General features: G+C 44.3%; 4 protein-coding genes across 5 annotated transcripts; 1 reads left to right on the forward strand and 3 right to left on the reverse strand.

The window, feature by feature from the left end:
* Positions 1-922: 922 nt before the first annotated feature.
* On the forward strand, positions 923-5671 carry prss23 (serine protease 23). Its single transcript, XM_083685760.1, has 2 exons — positions 923-1196; positions 3482-5671. The coding sequence occupies exon 2, from the start codon at positions 3500-3502 to the stop codon at positions 4670-4672; it is 1173 nt and encodes a 390-aa protein (XP_083541886.1). The 5' UTR covers positions 923-1196; positions 3482-3499; the 3' UTR covers positions 4673-5671.
* Positions 5672-6373: 702 nt separating this feature from the next.
* On the reverse strand, positions 6374-11223 carry cfl1 (cofilin 1). The gene is made up of 4 exons (XM_083686430.1): positions 11118-11223; positions 7975-8285; positions 7464-7540; positions 6374-7302 (listed from the first exon to the last, which is right to left on the reverse strand). Exons 1-4 carry the CDS (start codon positions 11118-11120, stop codon positions 7190-7192), a joined length of 504 nt encoding a protein of 167 aa, XP_083542556.1. The 5' UTR covers positions 11121-11223; the 3' UTR covers positions 6374-7189.
* Positions 11224-12367: 1144 nt separating this feature from the next.
* LOC310816422 (atlastin-3-like) lies at positions 12368-18987 on the reverse strand. Of its 2 annotated transcripts, none has more exons than XM_083686607.1 (14): positions 18872-18987; positions 17409-17632; positions 17167-17304; positions 16871-16975; positions 16642-16692; positions 16360-16416; positions 16115-16207; positions 15856-15994; positions 15557-15684; positions 15420-15476; positions 15063-15134; positions 14751-14942; positions 14317-14556; positions 12368-14062 (listed from the first exon to the last, which is right to left on the reverse strand). In XM_083686607.1, exons 2-14 carry the CDS (start codon positions 17607-17609, stop codon positions 14000-14002), a joined length of 1536 nt encoding a protein of 511 aa, XP_083542733.1. In that variant the 5' UTR covers positions 17610-17632; positions 18872-18987; the 3' UTR covers positions 12368-13999. The 2 variants fall into 2 exon arrangements, with proteins under 2 accessions (XP_083542733.1, XP_083542734.1); XM_083686608.1 differs by lacking the exon at positions 18872-18987 and adding an exon at positions 18011-18031.
* Positions 18988-19986: 999 nt separating this feature from the next.
* On the reverse strand, positions 19987-22702 carry LOC310815968 (uncharacterized protein; the record flags this gene model as incomplete). Its single annotated transcript, XM_083685938.1, has 4 exons — positions 19987-20556; positions 21378-21433; positions 21714-21835; positions 22064-22702. The coding sequence occupies 4 exons, from the start codon at positions 22700-22702 to the stop codon at positions 20207-20209; spliced, it is 1167 nt and encodes a 388-aa protein (XP_083542064.1). The 3' UTR covers positions 19987-20206.
* Positions 22703-24005: the final 1303 nt, after the last annotated feature.

The following is a 24005-nucleotide window of genomic DNA, read 5'->3' on the forward strand; positions in this document are numbered from 1 at the left end:
GTTGGTAGGTGTGACATTGGCAGTGAGGAGCCACACACTCTCACTTGAGCACAACAGCAGGTACATTGTGTTGAAGGCTCGTCTTTTGTCCTTGCTGTTAAATTCCACAGCATTCCAGAAAGCGGCCTGGCCTGTGTGAGGGACCTCTGTCCCGGCACCAGGGGAGGTGGACTGGACTCTGGGATGGAGCTGGAAGAAGGGGTAGAAAATTCCACAGGTTTGCAAGGGCATGAGCGAAAGACGCACCCCGAAAGAGATCAAGGTCACTCAGGCAGAGCTGTGTGTGGAGTGGACAGGGAAGATGAATATCAGCACCAGAACATGCCGGAACACCTCTGGAATTCATCTCCTTGCCGGTTATAATCACTGCACTAATAAGAGTAAATGTCTCTCTTCCAGTGAGTTTAATCAAAGCCTTATTACTGTGTTTTGATCAGGATCATTGATCCACATGGACAAGGACCAGGCTGTAACCTGTTTGTATTCACACAAAGATAAGCACATGGAGATGTATTGTATGGTCGCATACTTTGCTTCAATTTCTGGTTCTGGTTCTAACTGTTGCAGGTTAGATGATTTACAAGAGCCTGTGGCTATTTGTGCAGCCTCACCTCAGATCTAATAGGCAGGTAGCAATTAAAATATCCTCGGGCTATTCATTCCCACCTGCAAAGTCAACAGAGAGGTAAATAAAGTCACAGTTTCACTTTTGCAATAGTTTTAGAGGGTATATTGATTTTGACTTGCCACAGTGTTTCAGATGTTTTCACTCTCACCATCCAGAAGCTGATTTGACCAGCTGGGACATGCTCCAGTTTTGAGTACAGCAGGGAAGCAGGGGCGCTAGGACCGTGAGGGAGGGCGCTTCAACATTTCTTTTCAGAAACATTTTCAGTTATTTGTAAGCGCTTGAGCCGAACAGCCGTTGAAGCGACTCTCACGGACGGACAGTCACATTCAGAGCGAATAGACGCCATATGCCGCCTCTCACCCTCTCCTCACCGCACTGGGACCTGATTGATCCGGACACGCTGTAAAAGTGGCGACGAGCCCTCAGCGAGACCTTGGAAAGACACTACCTGTCATACAGGCGAGATGGGAGAAAGCTGGGGAATTGAGATGCCCTGTACTTTTAAGGGGGGCGAAAACGTGATCTGGATTTAAACACAGGCTTTGTTGATCAATTTTATAAGAAGGTAAAGTAGGAAAAGAAGACAATTATTTGTATTATCATTGTACATTAATAATTAGATTCATTACATGGTTCTTACTTGAATAGTTTATCGATGTTTAACTATGTTACCAAATGCTGCCCTAAACTGGGAAATTACAGGCAAGTCTATTACAAAGTGTAACTAATGTAACTCCACTGATGCATGTTGCATTGCTAAAATTAACTATTTACAGCCCCCCCCCCCCCCTGCATTTCTTAAACGACCTCCTTATTCGTCTGTATTGGTGCGTCAACAGTGACAGGGCAAGGTAAACATCATCTGTTGTCTTTAAAGTCTAACAACGCAAGTAGTGGGCATGGAACACAGGACCACATTCACTCATGAGGTGTATGACAAAGAACCAGATGAGGGGGGGCTTTCAGGACAAAGCGTTGGTCTGGTTGTTTCCAGAATTCCAGAGACTTCACTCAAGGGTCACAGATGGGATGAGGAATGTCGACGACAGATCTCAGGTGTTAAGATGTTCTGTGTTGGAATGCTCATGTACCTTTGTGTGAAGGTGTATTGCTGCTTGCTCTCAGGCTCCATCAGTTGGCTACAGTAGTGTTAGCCTACTCCTGCAGGTTATAGCAGGGATCTTTTCTATTGTAATAATCAAGTAATTTCAATTTAAAAAGGGGAATTTTCTATTTCTAGTTTTTCGATTCTAGTATTCACTGGAACTGAAATGCAAATCACCTTACTCTGCTGCAAGATGCAAGTGTTACACCCAGTTAGTGTTACACCCAGTTACAAGAGGATGTGAAAGTCCCCTCTTAATTCAAAAGGCAAGCTTTGAGCTGGGAGATCCAGAACTTTCCAATTTGAGGATCAGTTAAGTTCTGTTAACATTGAGGCTCAGGCCCACCCAGATCAAACTCTCCCACCATTGACTGCTGGGCAGAGTAAAACAGTCAGTCAACATGACATTCCTTGATTTAGAATTCTTTAATCTATTTGGATTTATCTATCTATTTCATTTGGATTAGTCATTGATTGAATTTTTGCTTTCCATGCTTTCCCCCATATCCCTAAAGCCAATAACAAGTGAGGGTATCTCTCATTGTAAACAGCCCCGTCCAGGCAGCTTAATAGCCTTGCTTTCCCAGAACTTCTGTTAAGAGGCTCTGGGCTTTTTATGTGCAGTTTGACAATACATTTGTAAGAATGCCAGAGCAAATGCAATTTAACTTCACTGAGGATGACTAAATATGTACGTATATCCCATACAGAGCAGCCAGAATAAGAGAATAAGAGACTAGGGTGTGTTAGAGAGGGGTGTGAGAGATTTGACAGCAGTGAAGATTACAGACCGTCAACAAGTGTGTCTTTAAATCTGCTCTAGACAAGCTCAAAGAGGTAATTGTATCTCCTCCGCACTGTGGGTGTGTCTGTGATGGCTCCCCACCCTTCTCTGCCTCTTTTTGTGTGGAAAAGCTTTCCATGCCTCGACTTGTCTCATTTCACTTTCAGTCACCTGCTCTTTTCTACGCCACGAAAGCCTGGAGGTCCATAGTCTTAAGACCTATCGAGTTTCCCCATGTCCCTCCTAGCACACCATACATACATATACACAGAAAACTAGTTAATGTTTGATGGTAGACACCACCTTGCCCAAGAACCTTATCATTAATACACTGTCCCTCCCCCCCATCCCTCCTATCCCCACACACGCACACACACACACACATTCAATATGTGCGTATTTCTTGCAGTTTTGGATAAAATAATAGGCCATATTACATTCCACCTGTATTGTCATACACACCTCTCTATGAGAAATGTGGCCACCAGCACACAGAATCGACATTTTAATGCTTGTTAGCCTCTTGTTCCGTGTTTAAAAATCCCATTTTCTGAATAGCCCACCTTATAGACAGGAACAAGCGGTGCATTGTTACCTTCTTAAATAAATGAAATTCAGACCTGCACATTGCAACATGAGGCGGTGCTGATGATGTCATGTTTCAGGGCACTGAGCACTGGCGGGGGTTGGAGTCCACCTGTCAAAGGGAGAAAGAGAGTACAGATTTTTATAGGGGATTATAGTTTGTGAATGACTCACTCAAAGATTGAAATCATGGATACAGGCCAGTATTCTCCACAGTTGTGTTTTATTAGTAATAATAATCGGGTTTTAAGCATCATTAATCAAGCAGGAAGTCCACTACATCCCTGGTTATCGATACCATTCCTCAAGGATAAGTCTTTTTTGTTTGTTTTTTGTGTATTGTTATGAAATGTAAAGCGTATTTTTCTCATTTCAGCGTTTTTCCGTCACAACCATGTCACCACATCCAAACTCTTGGCCGACTCATCTCTCGACTTCAATCCTGCTCCTCTCACTCCTCTTCCCCCTTTCGCTGTCGTCCCGAGCCCCCCCTCACCAACACCCCGGCCACCTCCCCTCCCTGGTGCCCCACGCCCCCCTGCCTCTCTCCCGCTCTCGCTTCAGTGCTCAGACTCAACTGGACTTCACCACTCACTGTAACGCCAGCTGCTACCACAGGGGAGAGCAAGAGAGCAGAAAAGAGCACCTAACTGAGCAACTGGCATTCGAGACGTTGTATTCCGACGGTTCTCGCACCCTCACCACTGTGGATGTGGAGGATGAGGATGAGTATGAGGGAACTATCAGCCCAGCCGTCCACCCCCCTCCGAGGAGAGGACGTAGAGTCACCTCCCAGCACCGGCGTGTGAGGCGGCAGATTTACGGGGCCGATGGCCGTTTCAACATCCGCGGTGACCATTTCCTGTTGGACTATCCTTTCTCTACGGCCGTGCGGATCTCTACGGGCTGCACGGGGGTTCTGGTGTCTCAGCGCCACGTCCTGACCGCCGCCCACTGCGTGCATGATGGGAAGGATTATGTCAAAGGGGCCCGTAAGCTCAGGGTGGGATTCCTGACCCCGCCTTCCATCAACGGCACCAAGCCCAGCCAGACCTCCACCAAGAAGCCCCTGGTGCGCTGGGTCCGGGTCAGACGCACACGTGTGCCCAAGGGCTGGATCCAGGGCCCTCAGGAGGTCAGCATGGACTTTGACTACGCCCTCCTGGAGCTGCGCTGGCCTCACCGCCGGCCCTTCATGCGTCTGTCCGTGGCCCCCGCTTCGGACGACCTGGCAGGGAAGCGTATCCACTTCTCTGGGTTTGACAGCGACAGGCCCGGGGAGCTGGTCTACCGCTTCTGCCCCGTAGAGGACGAGTCTAATGACCTGATCTACCAGCACTGTGATGCCCGCCCGGGGGCCAGCGGCTCGGGGGTGTACGGCCGCGTGTGGGACACTGCCCTGGAGCGCTGGGAGAGGAAGGTCATCGGCATCTTCTCTGGACACCAGTGGCTGGAGATAGACGGAGAGAACCGTGACTACAACGTGGCCGTACGCTTCACCCCTCTGAAGTTTGCCCAGATCTGTTATTGGGTACATGGGAATCGTGTGGACTGCAGTCAGGATTAAGGGAGAGAAGGAGAAGGAGGTTGGACTAAGAAAGAATGGAGGCTTTGAAGCTGATGACTGAAACATTATTGAAATAAGCACAACATCCCTTAAGGAAAATGTGGGGGATAATTGCCTCTGTATCTCCTTCAATAAAGGGCATGAGTGAAACTGGATTTAATCCTAATAAAGATTTTAAATCTAAAATGCTAGCTAAGAAAACAGGACTGCTAGAAGAAGTTTTTCTCGGAGACTTAACCACTGTGACTGTCCCTTACTCTGAAAAGCACAGGAAGGTCCCTTATTGGCTCTGACTCAGTTCCCTCAATGACACTTCTCTCTCCTCAGAATTAACTAGCTCCTCTGTCGGGATCTCTGCCTCCTGAAACACTTCTGCCAACGATATCATCATCGCAGCAGCTTTGTAATGCACTTTTCCTCATGGTCTGCTTCATAACACTTGACTCGATATTTCCACCATATTAAAGCAAACCACTTTTTATTGGAGGGAGAAGAAAAACCCTGACCCTTTCCTCTGTTGTACTGTGTGTTCTAGAGTTTAGACGTGTTATAACTGTGATGGAACCTGTTCGTTTTCAGCTGTGGAAGGGTGGCCGCCAGAGCACCATTAGGCAGTTAAGGGAAGTACTGGACTTCTTTTCTATAGGCTTCAGGTATCATACTCTCCTCATTGTTTTCTCAATAATACTGCATCAGCATGCTTTTCATCACTTGCTTCGGTATGGAGATTCACTTACAAAGAAATGTGGGCAGGAGACGTTTTTCTGTCAGGTAATGTCTCTCAGGATGTGGCGAGATTCACCTGTTACAGGGCAATCCGTTCCTAATGATCCACATACTGGTAGGCATTCCTATAACACATGTACACTAACATACACAGACCACACTGGTAACGTACTATGAGACTGAAAGCAGCAACATGTCGAAGGTGTGAGGGCAGGGAGGAGAAATGAAGTAAAGACAGGAGGGGTTTTTACTCTAAATTCTGGAAGCGGACAGCTTGCTTTACCCAGAGGGGGGGGGGGGACAGAATGTTGGCGATAATTTTATTTTTGGAAAATGCTTTTATCTATTTTAATAAACTGAGAGATTTCTATCATAATTGCTGTGTCCATGGTATTTTGGTTAAGGAAAATAGGAGACAGGACAAACGTGGTGTCGGGGTGCCCTCTTGTGGTCAGAACATAATACATTTGTCTTATGACAGTTTATGCATATCTATTAGCTCAGCTCTTAAAAGGATGTTCCACTGAAAATACAACCCAACAATAGTGTTTCACTCACGTTGGCTGCAGTTGATTCCACAAGAAACGTTTAGATACGTTACATCTCAAACACCTTACAAACACTACAATCCAACTCCCATTACAAAAGAATTCCTCTCTGAATAACATCTTATATTATATTCTTGAAGAGGGTCTTTTGTAGTGAGAGTTGGATTGCTGATTAAGGCATTTTGGGCTTCTTTTTTTAGCAATACCCACACCTGAGTAAAGGGAAGTAAATATCCATTCTTAGGAACCCAACCAGAGATTAAGTGTCAATATCATGTTCAGCTGTATATTCAGTGGAACATCCCTCTGCTTCTTTGCTAATTTGTGGCAACTGAATAATCAACACAAAAGCCAACTCATCTGGATGGGCCAGTGAACAACGGTACACAACGACCAAAGAATATGAAGTAAGAGCAAAACAAAGTCAGTAGTTTAGTGCCTTTTTATTAGAGATAAGGAGACAATACAAAACATCCACCATTCGATACCAATCTAAGCGCTGAACACAGGCTGTTCAAACACATCGCTCCGACCCTCAGACTACCCAATCCTCCTGACTTAAACCCACTGGATCCTGTTTTTAACAAGTAAAAGGAATGTGTTCAATTATTACATCAATGCCATGGTTTTTACTCAGACCTGGAAATAAAAATAACTGGAATCACTTAAAAAGTTTTGGAATTTGCATGTTCAAAACAAAAAGAGAGAAAAAGGTTTTGATACATCTTGTGCAATCAGAATCATTTTGTACTACACCTAGTCTCAACTATACACACTTACTTAGAAAACTTAACTAGAAGTTTGGCAAAAAAAAAAGGTAGTTGTATAATTAAGAACAGTATCTTGCAGGATTCAATAGTTGGAATTGTAACAGTTGTTGCCCTGTCCCTTTCTCTGCAATCACTCCAATGGAACCTGGAACCTCAAACATTTACATTTTGTATATTTACTTTTTAATCATCATCCTTTTCTAGTTTTTCTTTTTTAAAATTGCTTTTTTTCCTCTTTGTGTGTGTTTTGTTCTTGTTCATTATGTCATGTGAACTGGAATGACAGCCTGCAGTTGTGGAATTTGAAAACTGTCATTTTCAACCCCCCCCCTCCCACCGTATCCCCCCCCCTCCCCCCACAGTCCCACAAATGATCCTGGTCCTGCTTTGCCCCTCCTCCCAACCATATTGGAATGAACAGCCAAACCCCTCAGATGTGTCTGGTAGGCCTCAATTGAAGCCCGGGGCTAGATTTATACAGGCTTTCCTTCCAGGGTGACTACCGCTGAGCCTCCGAGCTTATCAGCAAGGGTGCGTCGGTCCTTGATATCATCAAGACCGTTCACTTGCCACTCATGCTTGATACCTGGAATTAAAACAAGAGGGGTAATTTAGAAACAAACCAAACTTAACTCTTAAAGCTACATTTGTTGAGTTATGTGACGCTGACCACAGGGCAGAGGAGGACCTGCTCAAGGGGACAATGTGAAGACCAAGACCCCCTGGAAACCAAGAGGTGCTTCTCACCTGTAAACTTCTTCTTGATGGCATCCTTTGAGCTGGCATAGATCATCTTGCTCTTCAGGGGGGCGCTCTCTGGGGCCCTACGGGAATACAGGGGAACAAAGGTTAAGCAATGCTGGCCCAAGTATTTAAGACAAAACACTTATTAAAACCACAAATATGTTTGAATGGGCAGACTGTTCCAGCATTAGACAGCTGATAAGACCCCTTCCCCAGTCTGCACAAAGGCCGCTTCACACTCACTACCCCCCCTATACTAACCCTAACCCCGAGACCTCTTCTCCCCTGTACAAGTTCTCTCCTGCTAATAAAATATTTAAAAAATAAAGATTAGCCTACTGGCATTACGACTGCCAATGGCCCCTGGTGTGAGCATTGATCACTTTGTCTTCTGGTGACTGATGGATAGATGATTCACTTACAACTAATACATTTGTTTAAGTATGTCGCTTTGGATAAAGGCGTCTACTAAAAGCCATAAACGTAAAATGTAAATGTAAAGCCCTCTCCTCACCAGAAGATGAAGACCAGGTCCTCTTTCTTGGTCTCCTTGGTCTCGTAGGTGGCGTCGTAGAGGGCGTAGCGGCAGTCCTCCGGGGGCAGCATCTTGACAAACTGCAGGTATGGGTCAGTGAAGGTGTCTTCAACGTCCCCAGTCAGGATTTCTCTACCCTCCTCCAGGATGATGTTCTTCTTGTTCTCGCTCAGGCAGAACATTACCATCTTCTTCCTCTTCCTCTTCTCTTCCTCATTTGCCTGGGCCTTGCGCACCTTCATGTCATTGAAGACCGTGATTACTTCTTCTGTGACGGTCACTCCGGAAGCCTGCAGAGAAAAGGGCATAGGAAGAGGTGGCGGGTGGGGAGGTCAGTGAGCAATCAGGAAATTTGAGAGGGTGCCTGGGGGCGAGAGAAACTATTTCATTTATATTATTAAAAAAAAAAAAAAAAAAGTTTAAGTGCGAGTCTGCAGGAAGACAACATGAACACTTCAGCCAGGCCATTTTTAAGGGCTGAAGCTTAGTTTGACTCATCTCCAGCAATGGTCAGAGAGTGACAGGAAATAAAGCAATGACAGAAATTGGAGTGCCGGGAGGGCTGCCCATGACTTAGACTGCAGGAATGCACCCTTCAAGGACAGCTGATAAAGGGAATCGATAGGAGGTAGTGGGGGTTGGCTGCACAATGCCTAGCTGTTAAATGTTCCATGGGTGCGGTGCACTGTAAGAACTGCAATACTCTGTTCCAATGTCCCACACATCACATTTAAGAGTGTGGCCCAAACTGGACCACCATCTACGGCGTTGATTAGTAGAAGAATGATGACTCAGCACAAGTGGCAGATTCCAGGGCCCAACCCTGAAATGGGACCTTCTACTGACAGGTAGCTGTACGGATTAGGAGGAGAAAGTGAAAGTTGCTCTGTTGTACATGAACAGCCTAACTTAACCATGCTAAAGGTGTCCTGGAAGCTTGCCACTGCCTGATAGGGTCAGCAGGCACGTCTCCACAGGCAGGTATAAAACCTGCTTATATAACGAGGGTTTTTGTTCCCCCTCAAACTAAGTGCACGCACATGAGAGCTTTTCACATAGCTGCTGTAAAAAGACTATGGAGTGAAGGTGGGGACAGGAATTAAGCTTTTAGAATACATGGCTGAGTCACAGACAATGGTTCCTCTGTCAAAATAAAAACAACATCCCTGAGTCATAAACTCACTCAGGTCTTCTGATTTCCATTAGTGCACTTGACTTTATGCAACAGGAACCATCAACCTGGGAACGAGGATGTTACCAGAAGTCTCAAAGCTGCACTGCTCAACCCTGGCAGGTTTGCCATTCCTCTGGTGAAACTCCATTCCCCAGCAAAGCCAAACCAATACATTAACAAAAGCTCACTTCTGATCTGAGTTGCTCAACGCCTTCCAGAGCCCTACAGCTAGGCAGTGACTCTCCCTGAAGGACGAAGGGCGTGTAAGAAGAGCGTGGGCATGTTTGCTATGGGTGTGAGAGACCAGACAACTCACCTGCAGTTCTGACACATCTGGAGTCATAGTCTGCTTTAGTATTAAAAGTGGTTCTGCCTGGTGAAAACTTCCATTTCCAGAACAATACAATGCCTCCTCCAAGCTAGGAGTTCAGAGGCTCAAATCTACAAACTGCACTCAGCTACCATGCAGTTCCACTAGGCCTCTTCTTTTGCAGCTCTCGCCAGGTCTAGGAAAAAGCATACCCCACAGCGTTTGTAGTGGTTTACCCGTCCGGTCCTCAGACGTGGAAACAAGCCAGGTTTTAATCAATTAAAAATTGGCATACAATCATAATCTTTAATTATGATAGAGGCCGTACAAGAACACAACTGCTACACCATGACTGGGGAAGCATGACTTCCGGCCGTGTACGAATATACCGATAATTCAGATCTAGCAATATTATTCAGGGATAAATAATGCCAATGCTATACCTTTTAGCGACAATGATCAACGTAAAGTAATAACTAACAAATAGTCCGGCTTCCGTGTCTTTTTAACGTAGCATGTCATGCGCTTAATTCCGGCGCATCACTTGTCAAACTTGGTGCGTAGAACCAGGAAGAACGTTGTGCTGAACGCTGCGAACGACAAAGGGGCCCATTTAATTTGCTAAATCTTTAGCCACTGATATCACGGTATAAACGCTAACATCACCAGATAATTGCTCACATTCGACTGAGTTTATCCATTACCAAATAATTATACCCCAGCGAAGTTAGAAACAGACACCGACTGCAATGAGGAAACTATACAAAAATGTTCTTTGCACCAAAACCAGGGTGGGGCCACGAATGCAGTGGTCGCACATGTGCACTATATAAGGCAAAACGATGTTCACTAAATTCCTGACCTCCCCAACTCGATTAATTTCACATACAATAAAATTACTGCGGTAAGTCAGCGTTAGACGATTGATAGGGCACCTGCGCACGTTAGTTAAAAACAAAACCAAAGGGACTTGTGCGGACCGACTGGCGGAGAGACAAAGGAGGTGGAAGTCGAATTAGCTTGCCAGCTAACAGGCTACATGTAGAACCACGTCAAAGTGCACCCCGCGCGTTAGCCACAAGTGTTAGCACCGGCGAACACAAAACAAAGCCAGTTAAATAACGTTGGCTCGATACTTCAAATTGACGGGGGAGGAGGAGCACAGAGCAGTAACTTCCCCCGCTAGACGTCCAGCAGCCCCGGGGCACCGCAGGCCTGAGAACGGGAGGACGGGTGAGGGAGGAAATGGCGCCAGCAGTTGTTTTTGGGTCGTTTTGTCGTTTTCCTTCCACCCGAACACGTCCTGGTTGGGCAAGGCCATAAAAACGGCGAAATGTGTGTGACAGAAAAGTAACTTTCGGACAGGGATAGTTTAACGGCATACCCGTTTTAAAACAATTTACTAAGCCAACATCCAAGATTCAATATTCCGGCTTTAGCTAGCTTGCAAATGGTACAGGGCACGGCGGCGCTAGCCTCCACAGCTGACCCGACTGGAACACTGATTGTCGAAATGAATTCGCGATACAAAAAATAACACGCTTAAACCGTCGCATTAACATGGCAAGATCACACACAGTCCGTCAGCAGGTGTTATCACAGAAGCGGCACAGAGCTAGTTGTTAAATGTGAACGTACCATGGCTGTCTCTCTGAATTGGTCGGCGTCTGGTTAGAAATTGAATGAGCTATGATGCAGCATCAGCCCGGCGCACACTTGATACACCACGAGGACGCGCCTTTCTGTGCGAGCACGAGCGTGGCCGGGACAGAGTCATGAGATTCACCATGCAGCATGATGGGAATAGAAGTCTTAATCCTGGACCACAGAACCATATTCAGAAAAGAAGACAGTCATCGGTGAAATTGAATCGTTATGGGCATCTGATATTTGTGCTGGAAGGCAATGAAAATAGTCTTACTTAGACATATTATGTGATACATTTATTAGCCTATGTCCACATTATTTGAATGATGATATATGTATTTGTATAATGTTATTGCTGCTAGAGTCAGTTCCACTGTAGAACTCACAGAGAAACATTTTATGTCTGTAAAGATGCAGCATTTGCCTGTGCTATGTGTGTGTTCGGTTTCGGGTAAGCAACAGTAGCACTAGGCTATAATATGATTCGCATTTTTTTGACACTGACATACATTGTGTAGACAAGAGCTAAATCATTTGTGGTGGTGTGGGTGATGGTTCTCCGTTATGTCTCACCCGGGTTCACCCCACCCCCTCACAAGGTTTGTTGAACTCACTTCCAAATATGGAAGCGAATGGTGGCGGCGGCGGTGCACGAGCCTCGGTTCAACAAGGCGGCCCGCGACGCCGATCACCATATAAGGAAACAAGGACATGATTCTCGCTACAGCAGATTTCACTATGCTGGTGGAGCAGCGCTGCAGGAGAACAGCGACAGCAAGGAGGGAAGGAGGAGGAGGGCAGAGGGGAGAGAGGGAAGGGCTAAACACAGCCAGAGAATGAATGGATGATGATGATGAGGCCTTTTCATTAGGAACTGGGAAGTTTTTCACAACATATAAGCCTTTGTCAGTCCGCCCTCGGCACGCACTCTCTTAGAATCATTCCACCAACTTCGTTGACTGGTGGACGCATCAAACAACAAGTGGCGATTCATTACTACAGGACCAAGCCTTCCCCTCGTGAGCATGCTCGGCAGTTATTCATGGGGAAAATAATAAATATGCTGCGTTTATAAAAAATAATAAACATGCCAAAAATATTCATCGTATTAATGGTCATTCTCCAGTTATGTATTCAACCTAAGCTTGAAAAAAAGAAGAAAAAGAAGCATCCAAAACATTTTTGATATGGCAGTAAAATTGATTCGTGATGAACTAGTCAAAACTCAAGCAAGCTTACAGTTCATTTGGCTTAAGCTCTATTTATTCTTTAAAACAACAACAACAACATTTCAGGAACCAAGGCCACAAGACATACTGGTGCAAAATATCATCAAATGAGCACATGAATTTCATGCATCTTTCATGCATTTTATATATATTTTATATATATATATATATAAATTTCTGGAATGAGTCGTAACAGTTCAGAGAGAGGTGGGAGAGTGCAAATGCTGACAACCCCTCACAAAGTTTGCCCCTCAACTATGGAATGTAACAAACATGGAATGTAACATAAACATGGAATGTGCGAAAGGAATATCGAAGACAATGGATTTAGAACTGTTATATATCTTGTCATTCGGAGCACAAGGTATGTTGCTGTTCATTGTTGTGCTATGCATACAGGTAATTCTTTGGCTGACAGATCACCAAGCATCTTACTGTACGATGGATGCCTATCACTTGTTTACAAATAAATCAGTGATTCTCCTTCAGATAGAGAAAAAAGACAGAAATCTCTGCCCCAAGAGTGAATGATCACAATCTAAATTCCAGTGATCCCCTCAGTATTGCATAATATATTAGCCTACATGTAACATTTGTCTTTGGAGCTTTCAGTCGACAACTCAAGCAGATTCAAGTACGACTTGACTAATGTTGACCAATCTTTAAACTTCAGAAACTATAAGACATGAGTCAAGTTATAAGCAGCAAAGCAGTCAAAACGTACAAGAAACAACAATGGAATGTGTCAGAAGTTGCACTGTCTAAAGTGGGCGTGTAACAATTTTAAAGTATGAAAGAGATACGTATTTTAGAGGAGTATTCAGAATGCCTGCACCAGAATCAAAAACAAAGGATAATAATTGTTTTCAACGCAGTGCAACAAATATCTTATTTACAGACATTTTTTTATCTAAATAGTACTTGTAGGATGAAACCCACGTTATACAACCTTGAAAGGGAGGGAAATAAGGGGAATATCGCAAAATTGGGAATGTGATGGAATGTATACAAGGCCACAGAGCGGTGAAAAGGGAGCAGCGAAACTTCAAGATCTACATGGATAAATGATAAACTGCACAGCATAGTTAAACTGGGTCACACGCTGCCTAAGCCTTGTATGACTTATACGCCCTCCGGCTAGCTTCCAACTAGCATTGGTCATAAAGGATACATATAGTATGAGATGCATTCAAATCCATGGCAAGTCCAGTACAATACATGACTTTGGTCTAGGATTTCTAAGTAAACATCACTGGGTTCTCTTTGTAGACAACGGGGAGGACTGTGTGTGAATGGCAGTGACTGAGTTAAAAACAGGCAGGCCTACAGGTGGAGTAGACATCCCCCTGGGACTGAAATAATGTACATGGCCCCAGAAACCTGAATCAACTTTGTAAGACTATGATCTTTATGTAGGTAAGGAGTGATGTCACAGAGTGATGTATTGTAAAATTGTACATATGAGAAGATGCTGGTGAATCTGATTCAATTTGACTTCATACTGCCATTGTAAAAGGGTTGCTGTTGTACTTCACTTTTTAAGTGTTATATATTTGTTCCATGGGGTGGCATGGTAAGGCTTTAGTGCTAGATGTGTGCTTGTGTTGTGTGCAGGTTGTATTGCATCTAGATGAAGAGGGCCTTCTAGCTGGATTTCTTCTGTTCAGTCCCCACCGGCCCTCTCGTCTTGTTCAACACCACAGTGGCCTGAAAAAGAGAAAAAGCTTACATTTACTCCAATGGAAACATGAAATAAGTTGACTTGAATAACTGCAGCAAATGCTGACAACTACAAAGTGGACAAATCTGTTTTGATGCAGTTTGTTGATGCTGTCTGTGCACCCGCATACACACTGTACATACATATTCGTGTTCACATACACTTCAAATTTGGCAATCCTAAACTTGGGACACCGTTGGAGAATATTTCCTTAAATGTTGTGAGTCCCTGTTGTTCTCACCTGCTCCAGGACGACACCAGCTCCCTGGTCGATGGCTTCCCCGAGACCCCGGTATTTGCCAGAGTAGCGGATGAAGGCCCAGGTCAGCATGGCGATCATGGCCAGGCCCACGACACAGTCACATGCAAAAGCAATGGTAGCCAGGCCGATGAAGAGCAACAGCCCTGACAGCACGTACAGGAAGCACACAAGGACAAACAGCACTGCGGGCGTCCGGAATGCACTGAAGACATTCTTTGACTTTTAAAGAGAAATAAAAGAAAATCATATCATTCAGAATGTTTATCTATTCATTGTCAACAAGTCTTCCTTCATTTATCACAAGATGAAGAAATAAAATAAAGAACAGACAACATGATTCTACCATCAAAATATTAAAAATGGACCTTGGTGACTGGCGATATAACTGCCTTTTGTGAGACAGTGACTCTTACCTGGTTGTGCTTGCAGAAAGACTCCCACAGCTCCACCAGCTCTGCCTCCAGCTGGCCTTGGTAACGGTCACAGAACTCCTGCCCTCCCATCTTCTTGGTGGAGGAGAAGACATGGAGGGACTCCCGGAGGAAGAAAATGTGCTTCTCTTCCAGAGAGTCAGGGGACACATAGGGGAGATCTCCTCCGCAGACCTGGAGGTAAAGACAAGGAAAAGAAAATACAAGATGAGGACCAACAAACAGTGTCAGGAGAAATCTTAAATACAAAACTTAAGAGATGAAAAGTCAAACAAGCTCTTTCTGTTTTCCTACCTTCTCCATGTTCTTGTAATACAGGTCCTTAGATGTTGCCACTGCTGCCAGATTATTGGCCTCTGCTGTTGCCTTGAGAGAGAGACATACTGTTCAGTTCAGTATGAGTAGACGATATTCAGAGGGATACTACTGTATGTTACAGCCAGACCTGGGTTCAAATAGTAGAACGGTGCAATGAAACAATAGAATAGTTCCAAAAGTATAAACCCCACCCATCTGGCACTCTCTGGCAGACTCAAGCAAACACTAAAGTATTTGAAATGATTTCAAATACCATTTTGACCCAGGTCTTAGATTACAGCTCTCAAAGAGGTGTGGTATGCTCAAATGTGGAATGTAAATGCGCATCATTACCATAAGCATGGATTTAGGATGTGGCAAGTCTTCTCCCTGGTAGATCTTGATGTACGCCTGTAACCACATAAACACTGTCAAACACCAAATCAAACCCACCATGGCCCCGGGGGGTGTACGCAGGCATGCAGCCTCACCTTGAAGTACTCCAGCAGGCCCCTGCAGGTGACCTTGTTACCGTTGATCTCCTTCTCAGCCAGCCTATCAGGGTGCAGCAGTGTGGGGATGAGGCTGCGCAGCTCCACTTTGAACTCTGGCGCCACATCTGAGACACACACACACACGCACGCACACACACGCACGCACACACACACACACACACACACACACACTTCAATAAGATTCAATCAGTTCATCAGGCAGTCAGTTATTCATCAGTGTACCGTTGTCAGTTATGCAAAAAGGAAACAGGTGATGGACGGATGGGCGGCCATACCAACGAGCTGCCCCTGGAAAGAAGGGCTGGTGGCCACCTTCAGCCCAGGGTGTGGGAGCAGGAAGCAGGAGATGGAGGTGAAGCAGGAGTGTATGTGCTCCCTCACTGTCTGCAGCTCCTCATGCTGGGCATCCTTTACCTGCGAAACATCACACACACACTGTTACTGACTTCACAATAATACATATTTCCAATATTGTAATGGATCAATACATCACTGAATCTACCTGAATGTTCCTATTGAATCAGGCACTGTTACCTGTAATCGTTTGTCCAGGAACTCACTGCCCCCCTTCAACCCATAGGTGTATTCATAAGGAAAGCTCCAGTCCCTGATCAGGAACATCAGAGACTGAGGAGGAACAGGCAGAGGGGAGTGAATGGAGAGACCATATCGTCAAACACTGTTCTATTAACAAACATAATATACATGTTAATGGACCATAAAATGCCAGGCCAAGAGCCAGGCCAAGAGGCACCTTGTCAGGCTTGTAGTTCTCCTACCTGAAAGGGCTTCAGGAAGATTTCATCCATGGCTAGGCGACCATACTCTGTGAACAGCTGAAGGAACACCAAACACACAGGATGTCTCTCATTATGCAGTGACAACATAAAAACACGTCCCTCAAGGTACCTCTGGGAATTACCTGACTGATAATGAGCGCATCGCATGCAATTAAAAACCCACAAATTTCAGGGCCACAAATTCGATGAATATTTCAGTAAATCTCTGCCCTGAGGGGGGCCTAATTTATGCTCTCAACGTGCTGTTGCTGAGAAACTGACCTGGAGCTGCTGCAGATCATCCTCTTGTATGTTCTGTGAGAGGTTGTAAATCTACAAAGAGAAACACAGACAGTCACACCATGTACACTGCACACCAACAGTGATTAATAACTAATATGTAATAGCTCTGCTGCTAGAGAAGAGCATTTTTTAAAAACACCATTTTTCACATGAAGGACGAAATAAATATGAATAGACCAGCAATCATAAATCCACTCAACCAAAGCACCTGAATGGAGCTGGTCATGGTGCTGAGGGCAAAGATGGTGGCACAGTCCTTCACAGTAGACTGGTTGTCAAAAGCTCCCTGCGTGTCCATTAGTACTACTGCCACCTAGAGGCCAGAGTTAAAGCAAGTTATACATAACAACAACAATCATCATTGTGCATTTAAAAAAAATCTAAGAAACTTCTCCATAACCTGAAGGACCTCGAAGATAAATGTCACATTTCAACTTCAGGAGTGAGTTTACCATCTCGGTTACACTCGCTAGCAATATGGCAGAATCACAGCAAAGTCAGTACCTCTGTCCCGTCACTCTTATCCACCAGGAAGACCTCACTCCAGAGCTGGATGCCCGTGGTCTCTGGCTCCGAGCCCCCTCTCCAGGAGAACCCAGTCAGGGGCTCATCCTCCTGACCCAGCCAGTCCTCACCATGCTTCTGAAGGAACACAAATACATACACTTTTAAATACTCTACTTAGAGCTAAGTGTGTGTGTGTGTGTGTGTGTGTGTGTGTGTGTTATCATTTCAGAAATACCAACCTTCCTGTACATGTAACGGATCATGAAGTCCAGAATGAAGCTCTTGCCCTTCCGGAAGGCCCCGGCGACTGAGAGCACCACCACATGTTTGTCCCGTACCTCAGGGGCCAGCAGGACCCGTCCGAGAGCCTCTGTATCCAAAGCAAACGAGTGGTTCTCCTTACACACTGACACAATCTGCACTGGGCCCGGGTCACCCATAGTTCCAGTGGAGATACTGGTCCCTGTGGGTGACAAGAGAAGTTTGGACATGTGACATTAGTCGAGGCCATTTGAAGTAATTCAACAGAAGCAGACATCTCGTCATGTTAATCAGCGGGTTTTTAAAAAAAAAAAAAATGTTGGGGGGGGGGGGGGGGGGGGGGGTAGAGGTAGGCCTCACTCACATCAAGCTGACAGCAACACTGATAATGCTGTAGAACTAAGAGGCGTATACCTAACATGTCTAGGTTCAGTGACTCAACGCCCACAGAACAGTGAGAGCTAAAGCTGCAGGACTAACAAGCAGTCGTCAATGAAATCTATAAAGGTTAACCATCCAAAATGGATTTTCATCTCTAAGAAGCACCCAAAGTGTCCGTAAAGAGCAATGACTCAAGCACCAATAAGCTAGCAGCACTGAAGACAATGTTGAGCTCTGTGCAGAGCAGATTCCAAGGTAGTATGTGATGTTTCAGCCCAGCTGCGGGCTAGTGCATGCTCCACATCCACGCAGATTCCTGAGACCTCTAAATGGGCATCATTGTTGCAGTGCTAGTAGCCATTCTTGCCTATGGGCAGGGAGGGAGGGACCCCAAAACAGAATCAATTAACCCAAAAGCACAGTACCAAATGAGCTCAAACTGAATTTGTTTCCTTCCCTATTACAGAAAACAGATTTTGCCGAGAGCAGATAAGACATGAAATAGCCTGTAAGGTGTGGTGACCAGTGAGTTCTCGGGAGGTGACATGCCGTACATGTCTCTGCAACGACTGTCAGGCAGCCTGGGGTGTAGCACCAAAACTACCAGGCATGGTCTGGCATACAGGAGTGAAAACAAGCTGAACTGTATTGTCATGTTGCACAGTCCTCTCCCATTCTAGGCAGTAGTACAAGCAGAAATCCATAATAATCAACTTGATGCATTTCAATCATACAGGAGCTTATAATTGGATCAGGAAAAATACAGTTGTGTTGAACTGATAATTGTGGCCTGTGTGATGAAGCAGCAACAGACACGTACAAGCAAAAGTATGAGGGAAGAAACACAATCCCATCAGCATTATTAACCACCCCAAAATCACACCAGCAACCGTCGATACATTCTGCCTCGCCTTGACTTCTAAAAGCAGCTAGCTGTCATGAAGCTGTGATGACGACGACGAACTCACAAACATTATCCTCACAAACATGCATTTCGTACATTCTACTTTAAACAATTGCTTTCTTTTCATAAGGTAATACACGGTCAAAACGCCCTTACGTTGGTTTTATCTTTGGTATCCGAAAGAGAGGAATTCACAGGAACAAGGAATGACTCAGAATAATAATAACACTCGAAGAAAGCTGGCAGAAAAACTTTTCCAACCACGAATTCATCGGCACTTCCGTAACCGATTGCCTTGTAGGTATTGTAGTTTTAGCGCCAATGTACGGCGTTGTGGGTGAACGTTATTGAACTACATCTTCAAAGATGCTCCTGGCGCTTCGCAGGTATTATTACGATGGGAAATGTAGGCTTTAATGTCGGCCTGCGAATGCGAAAATTTACAGTGCGGAATGTGGCAACCATAGAAATATATTGAGTAATCATTATATTTCTATGATCCCAACAACCGACCCAAAATCCACTTTTCTCCATGAGATTCTGAGAGACTCCATGAGAATATGTAGAGACTACGTCGCACCTGTAAAGTATCATCTCTGTCAAAGATGATAGATACGCAACAAAAGCCTCTTAGGCAAGCTGACTTGTTGTTTCCAGTCATATACTTTTCCACCACTAGAGGGTGGGCCAGTCTACATAATATTGTATGCTTGAATCTCACCAGATGAACAAAGTGTATCTAAAATAGGCGATGGCATTGATAAAAACATAAAACGCATAGACACTTAATTTTTGGTGCAAAATCACAAGCATCCCTTATGCTTTAAAATAATGTGATGCTTTATTGTTAATAATGTTGAGAGTTGAAAAAGAGATGAAGGATACATTGTCAATAGTTATCTCTAAACATCTAACAAATCAGACATACAACATTCATTCTCCACAGGTATAAGCCTTCTATAAAGGAATCACCTGTTGACAGATTATTATAAAATCTAAACATTTCAAAAATATAATGTTAATCATGAACAGACAAAGATTCAGAATTTAACAACTTTTCTTGTCCTCTGAATCTGAGAGTGGATTAACTGGCAGTGGATTTCTCATTTAGTTTACCTCTTGTATTCCCTCAAAACATGGAGGTCTTGATTCTTAATAAAAGCTTCAATGTTTAATAATACAACTTTAAGGTAACATTGCTACTTTTATCTGATGACATACTGTATGCCAATGTGTGTTGATTATGTCAGTTGATTAGGTGAGTGCCTCAGGTGTGTTTCAGTGCATCAGGTAGGGTGGCTTGTATGTGCAATCATAACAGCTACATCACTTCATGATAACAGATCAGATCACAGGCAGTGTCAACAGGCCAGCAGGCAGCAGCATATGGTCAACTCAGGTTGCACATAACATCCATACATCAGTGTGGGTCAGTCTGTTGCTGGTCAGATTGCGTACATCTCACTGCATTATGATATTTGTTTATCGGTGTTAATGTCCACCCCCTGCAAGGTCCAGCAGTGATCCAGCAGCCTCTTGGGCCTCTGCATCCAGCTGCAGGATCTCGACGGTCTCCAGGTCCAGTTCGGTGTCTCCAGGAAGAACCAGGTACTGGTACTGGTGATACTGGTAGTAATGTAACTCTATGTAGCCGCTGTCTGACAGAGGGTCTTTCTCCATCTCCTCACAAGCCTCTTCCTGGTATTCAACTGACTCCATGGTGACAAGCTCCTCATGATCAGGGGTCAAAGGGCAAGTTGGGTTCGATGAGAGAGTTAGGTTGTCTGAGGTCAGGGCTGGGGAAGAGGGGGAGGAGAGGAGGAGGGTTTGAGAGAGGGAATCTGTGAGACAGAGACCAGAATTATTGTTTTGTTTCATATACTGTTCATTATGGTTTGTGGCACATCAGCATATTAACATATCAGCATACAGTACCAGTCTAAAGTTTGGACACACCTTCTCATTCAATGTTTTTTCTTTATTTTTTATTATTTTCTACATTGTAGATTAATACTGACGACATCAAAACTATGACAGAATACATATCAAATTATGTAGTAAACAAAAAAGTGTTAAACAAACCAGAATATGTTTTATATTTTAGATTCTTCAAAGTAGCCACCTTTTGCTTTGATGACAGCTTTGCACACTTCTGGCATATTAAAGAAAATAATTTAAAAAATAAAGAAAAACCATTGAATGAGAAAGTGTGTCCAAACCTTTGACTGGTACTGTACATAGCAATTGTATGTATACTTCATTTAAGTATAAAGAGACATGTACAGTGCAGTGCATACTGTATAGATGTATCTGCCAACCACTGAGTGGAATGTAATCACTATAGCCTTGGCCGAACACAGTTTTCATAGGCTCAAGTGAAAGAGGACATAAAGAGCCCAGCCTGCCATTGCTGTGACTATAGGTTGCCACGGTAATCGAAGGTTGTTGCCAAGACAACAGAACACAAACACGCCAACCATGCCACATGTGGAGAAAGGGAGAGAAAATAGGCTGCTGGTGAATGAAGGTGTAAAAGATGGATCAGGAGGAGGAAATTGATAGCGTCAGAAATACATTTGAAAGAGGTGTCACACATTGCTCACAAGCTTCCGTCAGTGTTGGTGTTGAGATCTAAGCCTTTGAAATGTTTAGTAGGTCTAACCTGAGATCTCCACAGTGTCACACACCATAGACACTCCGTAGTCAGCTCCCTCCAACCTGCTCCAGACACAGATGACGGGGTAGAAGGACAGACAGTTTGTTAGATTTCAAGTAAGGGGTCTGATCTCCATAACCATGTCAATTAGCTGAGTGGTGCTCAAACTGTTTTTTCCATCTGGTTTGACAAGGCAGTGGCCCAGGAAAGAAGTCTGATACTATTAGGCAAATCATTAAATCATTCACAAATCATTAACAAAACAAATGAGTGTGGCAGGAAGCATTGAGATATTTGTTGGTCAAGCTGCAGGTGATGTGATTATGTGCAATTCACACTTACAAGGCAGGGTTCTTCAATAAGCTGCTGTTGGTGCTATGATAATAGTGGGTTTTTCTAAGCACCTCCAGAAGAGCCGGTCGATATTCTGGACACACACACCACAGCGACCCCTTCCCCACCGACTGAAACACATTGTACATCATCTGCAAAGTTACAACTGACCATTCTGACATTCAAGAAAGGCAGAAATATGGTATTTTCAGAATGTGAATAGCTAACCATCTTAAATGTGAGACAGGTCTGTATTCCTCTGTGGTAAGGCAGCATCTCTGCTAATGTGTGTGCATGCATGGGTGAGACAGTAGGTGTGAGACTGTAGGTGTAAGTGTTGACTGGTGAACCCGTCTCACCTGGCTCTTGTCCCTGTGAATTCGGCGGAAGCTCTTGCTCAGAGACAGGTTGTGTCGAACAGAGTTCCTCCACCCTCCAGGTGCTCCTCTGTAGTAGGGGAAGCTGTTCACAATCCATTCATAGATACCCTTTACTGGAAGCCTCTTGTCCAGCGAGTCCTCTATTGCCATGAAGATTAAACTGCTGAAGGAGTATGGGGGCTTGGATGGGGAGGGAGGAAGGTGCAGGGTAGGCAAAGGATCCTGGGGCTCTAGCTGGGGCAGTGGTGTTATTTTGGGCAGGGGCTGCAAGGGAAGCAAGTTGCCTCTTTGATGCAGCCAGCTGAGGCAGGTCAAGTCATCTTGGTCAGATGTCGTTGAGTTGAGGCAGTGTGAGTTTTGTCCTTCAAAGAACTGAAGGGGGGACATGGGGTGTAAAAGAGGGGAGAGTGGGTAAGACTGAGGGGCAGAATGGATGGATGTCAGGCCTGTGGGAGAAAGTGAAGTGGGGGATGGGGGGAACGAAAGAGGAGAGAGAGGGAGTGAAACATGTACATTTGACAGAGTTTGCAGAGGAGAAGAAGAAATGTTCAGGGACTGATGGAGTGTGGTGGGAAGTGAGGGAGGGGGGGTTGGCAGTGTGTGAGCGTCACTCTCCATCTTTCCCCCAGCAGCAGACAGAAAATCCTGATAGTCATTAAGTTGTTGATCTGTTGAAAAATAAACCAGCAAAGATGTTGCTAATGGCATGTGGAAATTTCAGAAAGTTGGTACATTGACGTACATTGACACAAATAAAACAACAAACTAAGTATTTCACATGTAGTTTGTCATAATGTATAGATTAATAGATTAACCGATCTAACATGTGGCCACAATTTATTCATTAAGCCTTCCACCGCCTTGGGGAAGATTCAGTAACAAAATAAATGCACTATAAAGTTATATATTAAAACAAAAGTAAACTATAATGTACAAAGTCCCCTACCTTCTATCTCTCTCTTCTGGTTATGGATAAATGATTTAACTAAGCAGATTCAGATGGCAAATGGGCATCAAACAGGTGCACACAGAATGTTGTTGACTGCATATATTTCCAAAAGAAATTAGACGCCTTTCTCTTTTTAAGACCAGAAGAACATGACGCCGCATGGTGCTCAACAATGCTGCATACACTTCAGAAAATGGCGGTAGAATATAAAGTTACATTTAGGACAATTAGTGAAGCAGTCTTTTGTCAAATTCCCCCTTAGGGTGCAGCGACAGAAGTAGTTCAAAGACGGTCAATGTAACATGCATTGCTTACCAATAAACCAAGGGGAATTGTTTGCCGGAACAGCAGTCACATTCTCGAGAAAGGCAAAAGATAGCATTCAAAAGTAAAAAAATAAATATATATTCTCTGATATTCCTGAAAAGAAAGTCGAAATCGAATCCCTGCTTGTTCGTGTTCTGTGCAACGTTACCGTGGAAACCAAAAGGACGCTTTGCAGTTACGCGCACCGAGCGCGTTCCCGCCTTAAAGGAGCACTTCACCACTTTAATAATAATAAATAATAATAATGCTTGTATTTCATCACAATAAGAATAGTTACAGATTAAAAGAAAGTTTAAAAATATGGGTTTTGAGGGATCGTTTGAAGGAAGATAACCTCATATTCATTATTTCCAGCACCATACCAATGTCTTTCTGTAGTTCTGTACTCATTCAGAGGTTGTCTGAAATAGGCCTGGATCAGGCTTCATGTAGATGGTTTGAAAATTATTTAACGGACAGAACGCAGTGTCTTAACTGATGGTGTTAAATCAGGTTTTCTGGACATAACAAAGGGTGTCCCACAAGGGTCGATTCTTGGTCCGGTTCTTTTTACATCAACAATATTGGATTATCTGTAAATAATTGTAACCTGCCTCTATATGCTATTGCCCCCACGATTGACCAGGCTCTCTCATAAATACCTGG

The sequence above is a fragment of the Argentina silus genome (genome assembly GCF_951799395.1).
Source record: "Argentina silus genome assembly, chromosome: 15".
Taxonomy (NCBI): domain Eukaryota; kingdom Metazoa; phylum Chordata; class Actinopteri; order Argentiniformes; family Argentinidae; genus Argentina; species Argentina silus.